We start from the raw sequence: 7,522 nt of genomic DNA, 5'->3' as shown, positions 1-7,522 counted from the left end.
GTTTTACTTCTTGGTATAACGAAAATATATAAATTTTTAACGTATAAAAAATTTAAATTTTGAAACAAATTAGTAATTGTATTATTTTTGCGTGCTAAATACTCTAAACATAATTTTTACAATTGTTTTATTCAGATATTTGATATAAATACAAGATTTAAAAAAATAATAGGATAACAAAAGAATAATTTAAAACCAGATTTCAACTCCAAACGTATCAAGCTAAGTTTACTTTAGGTTTTTTTTGACAAAAGTATAATTAAATTTAATTTAACTAGTTTGAATTATATTATGCTTTATATTTCATCTTTTGAACTTAGTTACGTCATTGCTGCTGTCATAATCAATAACATTACATTTTTAAGTTTTTGTGTTATGAACACTAATAGGGCTTTTTTTACGTGCCCATTCCGCTTTCAGCCAGGCCTACAATGGGACTGACATATTGGAGAGGAGTAAGGGCCGACATATTGGGATCAAATCACCCGCGAAAAATTCTAGGGACTCCACTAGACACGGTCTCTCAAAGGGACTCCACTAAACACGGTCTCTCCAAGTGACAAGTTGACAGCCGGATGGCCGAGCGATTAAAGTGTCATCTTACCGCTTTGCGGGATCATAAAACAAATCGGAAAACGCCAATAAATTTTACGAAAGTGATCCGCCGTCACCACTCGGCCGTCCCATTGTGGGTCTGGCCGAATCCATGATAGCCTTGATAAAAAGGCTCTTTTAGGTGCGTACAAGTATTACATAAGCAAGAATTCGCCATGTTTTGATCTCCCAATCATCATCGGTAAGGGGCTGTTCATAAATTACGTCCGCATTTTCCTTGAAATTTTTACTTCCCTCTCCTCCACTTTGTCCAAGTTTCCGTAAGCCACTCCCCTCTTCGAACGCCCAACAAAACTCAACCTCCATCAAAACTTTTATAATTTTATGAATAATAAACCGCATAAACTGTATAAAATTTAATGAAATAAAACGGACGTCCATTGAAGTTCAACCCCTTTGTCATAAACCCCTCTCTCCCTTCCAGCGTGGACGTCATTTATAGACATCCCCTAAAGTATTCCCCTCTAATTATGTCATCAGGCCAAAAGTTTAAATCATTTGCAAATACACAGGAAAATTATTTTTAGACAATTTTGTGATGATGATTAAAAAGAAAAATAAACTAAGAATGCAATCTTACGTTATCAAAGACTTACTCTCCTTCTTTCCATCGCCATAAATTGTTTGATACAAACGAATCCCCTCCCTCACAAATTACTGAATTAATACTTGAACGTTCCCTTAGCGCCTAAACGGTGAAAAGAGTAGAAAAAAAAACTTGATTACAATGGACACAATGACGTTTTGTTCAATATCTTAATTTCACAAATACTTAATCTGACTTCCACTCATAGAAGAAAACGGAAATCAAATGGCACGATTTAATCAAGCCCTTAAAAATGCTTCGTTCTGTGGTTACCACATCATCGATGGTAATATAAGATAATGATATCAGCCTGTCACTTTGAGGAACCAGAAACGAGTCTACAGAAATTTTTCGAGTCCCTCCCTATGCATCTGGCTACCCCTTGTGAGCGGACGGCCGGATGTCCCTGCGGTCAAAATGGCATTCTACCGCTCTGGGAGACCCGGGATCGAATCTGGAAGGGTCGAAATATTCCCAGGAATTTTTCGGATGTGGTACGTCCGGATATGTCGGGCCCCGTCCTTCACCACCCGGCCGCCCTATTGTGGGCTTGGCCGAACTTATAATGGGCTTGCTCAAAGAGGCCCTCTTAGTGCCCACAGAGAGGAAAGAGTTTAAAAAGAAAACCATTGGATGGAAAAATAAACATTAAAATTATAAGTTATCTATTCAATAAGTTTTACTCTATTTTATCGACATACGAAACTATCCGAGAAGATTTCTTAGTCTTTTTTTTTTTTAAGTCTTTCCGCCCTGTGGGCACTAAGAGGGCCTCTTTTAGTGAGCCCATTATGGGTTCGGCCAGGCCCACAATGGGGCGACCGGGTGGTGAGGGAGATTTCTTAGTCTAGTGAGAAAAATTAACACACACGATGCAATTTTTAATTATAATAGACACGAGAGGGCGTATTCGTGAGCCAGATTAAGATGGCCTCCAGTGTGAAGTGGCTAGAATTATTGGAGAAGGAATTTGACAAGGCTTTCGTTGATCTTGATTTACTTCTAGGAGAAATAGACGAGGACCAATGCGAAATCACCTACGAAGGTAGACAGAAAATGACTGGCTTGAGTTCGGCTTTTGCTCAGTTATTTCACAAAGCTCAAACTATGTTCGAGAATAACAGTAAAACCGAGGTAAAGTTTTTCTAAAGTATTTAATTTTTTGGATCATTATTTAAAATATTTATTATGACAGTTATTTCAATAATCAATCTGAAAGCTGAATTTATAGCTTACTTAATTTTTACAATCTGTTCTGTTAAAAATAAGAAAATGGACTGCAAAAATAAACATGTACAGCAATATATACAGAGTGATTCAAGAGGTCTTAGACAAACTTTAAAGTTAGGTCAGGAATACAAAAACAAACCATGGTAATTTTTACTTAGGTACTGTAAATATAGTTGCAAATGCCACTTGGAATTGCTATAAGTACAAGAAGAATCATGCAGAAAGGAATGCACGTAAGGTATACAACATATTTATTGCTTGAGCAATGCCACTCGAGCATATTTAATGCTTGAGTGACGAATTTGTTTCTGTATTCCTAACCTGCCTTTAATGTTTGTCTAAGATCTTTTGAATCATCCTGTATGATATAATTTAAAACTAACTATTGTCATTTTCATATATTGATGTCTTATTTATTATAAGGTAAATTTTTTAGTTGCCAAGAATTTTAGTATCAATTGCTAAATACAAAATTGACATAATAGAGTGAGTGATTGGTTAACGAACATAATCCGTTCCAAGACTTTGTTCACTATCCGAATTGTTCGTTAACCAATTATCGGTTTACCATAGGTTTTTATGGGAATTTGATTAATTCGTTCTGGAGACCCCAAAAAATAAAAAAATATATACTTTCTTACTACGTTTATATGTAATAGTAAAAATACATGTATACACAGTCTTGCATTTTTATTAGTCACGTTTTTTCCGTTTGTGGGGGTTAAAGAATCTGTTTAATATCGATTGCTTTTCTCTCTTCTTCAGGATTTTTCAGAATTAATTAATAGTATTGTAATAGTAGAGATCCCTGAGCCTATTAACCTCAACCTGGTTTGGATGCCATTCTAAGACCGTCTGACATCCTCCCACTTCTTCAAAAGATGCTTAATAGCAGATATCGGCATTAATCCTCTTTTTCAGAAAAAACACGTTTTGCCAAGGTTTTTGGTGTTCTTCATTCAAGAGTTCTTGGTGTTCTCCTGTTGTCAGATCAATTTCAGGTTTCATTATGATCTTTTCAATGTTCTTTCTTTCTCAGATGTGATTTTTGTTACTCCTTAAACTGTCTGAGTCTTCTTGATAATACAGTATCTTTCTTAGAAAAGATTGAACTGCGGCCTACTGTAAAGCTGTTTGAGCCATACTGCCCAGCAACATCAGACATCATCTGCCCACTCTATACCTTTGTTATTATATTCTCACCTTTCAAAAATAAAAACAGATGCAAAACTTAACAAGTGCCCGCCCAACAGTCTTGCGAATACTATAAAATAATTGTTTCTGTCAGAAAAATAAAATGCTGGAATTACAAGGGAGAATTTCAGTTCGGAGGAATGCTATCTGATCAGTATATACCGGGTTGAGTGTCGATGTCGACATCTCTCGTGCTCCGAAAAGTTTCGAATTATTATCTGAAGACAAGGGAAGACCAACTGGTATTCATTATTTTACGTCGTTTCTTCTTGTGTTTATTCTGTGAGGTGTTCGTTGTCCGAACATAAAAATCTTTCACAAAAGTGTTCGTTATCCAATTTATTCATTAACCGATCACCCACTGTAGTTTAGTTTTTTAAAAAATATAGGTAAAATTGCTCTTAGGTGGCCCTATGGTGCAAAGGTCAGTTTTTAACATGTATCAGTCTACCGTCTATTCTATGTGCTCTTCAATTAGGCATGTGCCTCGGTGCTTGCTATTGCTTGCACCTCGGTGCACAGGTGGAGCGAGCCCCCACACCCTCTAAAACTGTATAACATTGAGTACTCCACAAACAGTCAAGTGGGCTACTTGAAGCCGGCATAGTCACGTGGGCTAAATGCCATAGTCTTGGAAGTACCATTATTGGGGCTATCTAGATGCACTTCTACAAAAATATATTTAAAATGTAAATATATGTAGGGGGAGAAAAATGCAATAAGGAGACTTATTGCATTTTTCTCCAATTGTTGCAATAACAATATAGCAATAACAGTGGTTTCCAACCAGTTTGCTGTGAAGCCTTACTATGTGTGCTGCAAGATGAATGAAAAAAATTAAAGTGACATTTTTAATATTTGTAAAAATAAAATATATTTGTGTGTGTTAGCAACTATATTTCAAAAGTTTGTTTCAGTAAACTATGATAAAAAAAAAGTTTTAGAGAGAGCTCTGTGATTGACTTACTCAGTGATTCTCAAAGTGGGGGTTGCGACCCCAAGGGGTCACTGAAAAATTGATGCCAGATCAATTTTTTTCAAATATTTTATAAATTTACTATGGATTCATGTTTAGAAATAATAGAAATAAAAAATATATAAAATAATTTTTACTTAAATAAATTGCACATATAAATAATAAAAATAATATAAATATTTAAATATGAGCCTAACCCCCTCCCTCTGGGATGTTTTTCGACACATACTCATTCTTCGGGGTCCTTTGAAATTTTTAAGTGCAGAAGGGGGGTCACGGTCCAAAAAGTTTGAGAAACACTGGACTTACTGACCAGTCCATTAATATTTAATAAAGTGTGCTTTAACTTTTACATAATTGTGTAAGTGTACCATAAGTTCAGAAAGGTTGGGAACCACTGAGCCATAGTATGATTGAATGATGTGTCATTTGTGTTAGAAATATTAGCAAGTTACAACTCTGAACAAACTTATTTATTTCAAATGTTTAATAAAGATATTTTAGTAGCACCTAATTATTTTTAGTCTCGATTTGCTCATTTATAAAATTCGAATTGTTAAAAATAATATATAAGGTAAATTTACATTTTATTATGATATATGTAAATACTTTTAGAAAATCAATAAAATATTAAATAGTAATAATTTTATAAATTAGTTAATAAGTCCATGTCATTTAATAAACCATCAATACACCTTTCTTGCTAAGATATGTTTAAACAAAACACTAACGTTTTCGACATAATACGATAGGCCATCTTAAGGTGTAACCGAAATTCGAACGTATTTTTAAAACATTTAAATGTTGTTTTAAAAATATGTTTGAATTTCGTTTACACCTGAAGATGGCCTATTGTATTATGTCGAAAACGTTAGTGTTTTGTTTAAACATATCTTAGCAAGAAAGGTGTATGGATGGTTTATTAAATGTTTAAAGCTGAGTTGGATATTTATTTAAGTCCATGTCTTTCATAACTTTGAAAAGGTTTAATGTTTCAAGAATGTATTAGCATGTTTCATATGAGCTATCATCATCATAGTCATTGATTGATGCAGTTATATTTCAAGTAATGATAATATAATGTATAGTTAACTTTTGAAATATTTTTAATGTAAATTCAAAATTTGTTCTATATATTTACTATATTGAATTCATATTATTTATATCTATGCATGAAAAGATTTCCATATGAATTTAAAACCTAATTACATATTACGGTAAATTGAATATTTTTTTGATGAAGGAGGAAACCAAACTGCTTAAGGGCATCAAAAGTTATTTTGGAATGTTTTTGACCTTACTTGGGCCATCTCGAATATACATAAATCAAAGATAGAACAACAAAATCAAACATTTCCAGGATAGAATGTTTTAAAAAATATATCATATTATTAGCTGGATTTCCTCAAACTAGCAGTTTTATTTCTTGATTCATCACTATTACAGTGCCAGAGCATTTTTAAAGTATAATTTTAACATGAATTTTAAACATTTTTTGAAAAGTTTAAGAGAAAATACAGAAATATTTGAAAATTGTTACAGAATATTATATTTAATTAAATTACTTCTTTAATAAATAGTCTTGATATTTTTTTTAGATATTCTTTTGAATTATGTGTTTGTTGTTCACAGATTCATATTTTAAGTTAGATATTTTTTTCTTATTAATATAGCCACAAATTTCAAATAGTAATTTCTTGGGTCATTTTCAATTTGTTTTTGATGCTTATGTGTACTTTTGAAACATATTATTAAATATAAAAAATTTATAATGGAAAATAGTAAATCAAATATGTTCTGTTTTAATAATTTTTAAGTATCTACAAAATATTCAGAGAATATCATTTTATGTTGCTCAAAACTGTTTTCAATGAAAACAATATCTTTCATGACCACTAGTGTAACCAGGGGACCTAGGGAGTCCCTCCCTTATTATGAGCCACCTTCATCACGAAAAAGCTGATAAAAATGCTAAATATAGGAAAAATAACTTAATTGTGGAGTTAACTACTGACTTGGATTATAACGAATGTATATAAATTACTATGTAAGTATTAAAAACGAAAATGTGTAGCGATTCATATTGAATTCTAACTTGGTCTCTTTATATCCACATATGGTCATGTTATTGTTTATCACATTGACATTAAAAATTTAAAGATATTTTATAACTATTTTAATAAATATAAAGAATTTTTATAATAATTTACATGATGTAATTTATACTGAAAAACAAATATACTTTAGATAAAGTATTAAATGTAAAATTGATTTGAAAACAACTGCAGTATGGAGATGTTAATGAAATTTATATATTGTAATGATTTTATCACATCTTTCTTACTTTAATACCTCGATATTATTGGGCTACCATTTTCAAATTGCAGACATAGATTCCCACTATCATCTGTCTGTCCTTCTTAATCTCAAGAGTGGAGTTAGATAGATGAAAATTGAGACCAGATATGGAAAGCTTAGGGCTGGAGGCCCCAGTTAACTATATATAAACTTCTGATTTGGACCAGAAATTGCATGATTTTTTAAAATTAAAATATGATTAAAAATTGCAGCTCAGCATTGTGATGATGTTACAATAATTTGATTTTTTTTCACATTTAATTATAGAACATAGATATAGTTTGACTTTTATAAATTTTATAGAAAAAAATATTATTCTTGAATAATAATAAACTATGTACTGTAAATCTATGAATAATTAATAAATATGGATAAATGTGCTTTTTTTAAACTGTAATTTATATAAATACAGATTAATAGAATTTTAGAATAAATTTAGAATTAGAATTAAATAAAGTGTTTATTTTTACATAATCTAAACTCATTATGTAATATAAAACAATTTATAGGTGTATGAAAGTTTAATAATATAAACTTATCAGCTTGTGTTGATGTCAGATGGA

The 7,522-nt window shown here is 31.7% G+C and overlaps 1 protein-coding gene across 1 annotated transcript in view; it reads left to right on the top strand.

The window, feature by feature from the left end:
• The first annotated feature begins 2,076 nt into the window (after positions 1-2,076).
• Positions 2,077-7,522, top strand: part of LOC136969963 (Golgi-associated PDZ and coiled-coil motif-containing protein-like) — a 54,039-nt gene continuing 48,593 nt past the window's right edge. The window contains exon 1 of the mRNA XM_067264314.1: positions 2,077-2,335. Within this exon, the coding sequence (XP_067120415.1) occupies positions 2,129-2,335 (207 nt within the window). The 5' untranslated portion in view covers positions 2,077-2,128. The remainder of the gene's footprint in view (positions 2,336-7,522) is intronic.

Source organism: Centruroides vittatus, unplaced genomic scaffold (assembly GCF_030686945.1).
Source record: "Centruroides vittatus isolate TY-2023 unplaced genomic scaffold, ASM3068694v2 contig_1832, whole genome shotgun sequence".
In the NCBI taxonomy this organism is placed as follows: Eukaryota; Metazoa; Arthropoda; class Arachnida; order Scorpiones; family Buthidae; genus Centruroides; species Centruroides vittatus.
This window is presented reverse-complemented; position numbering and strand designations above follow the sequence as displayed.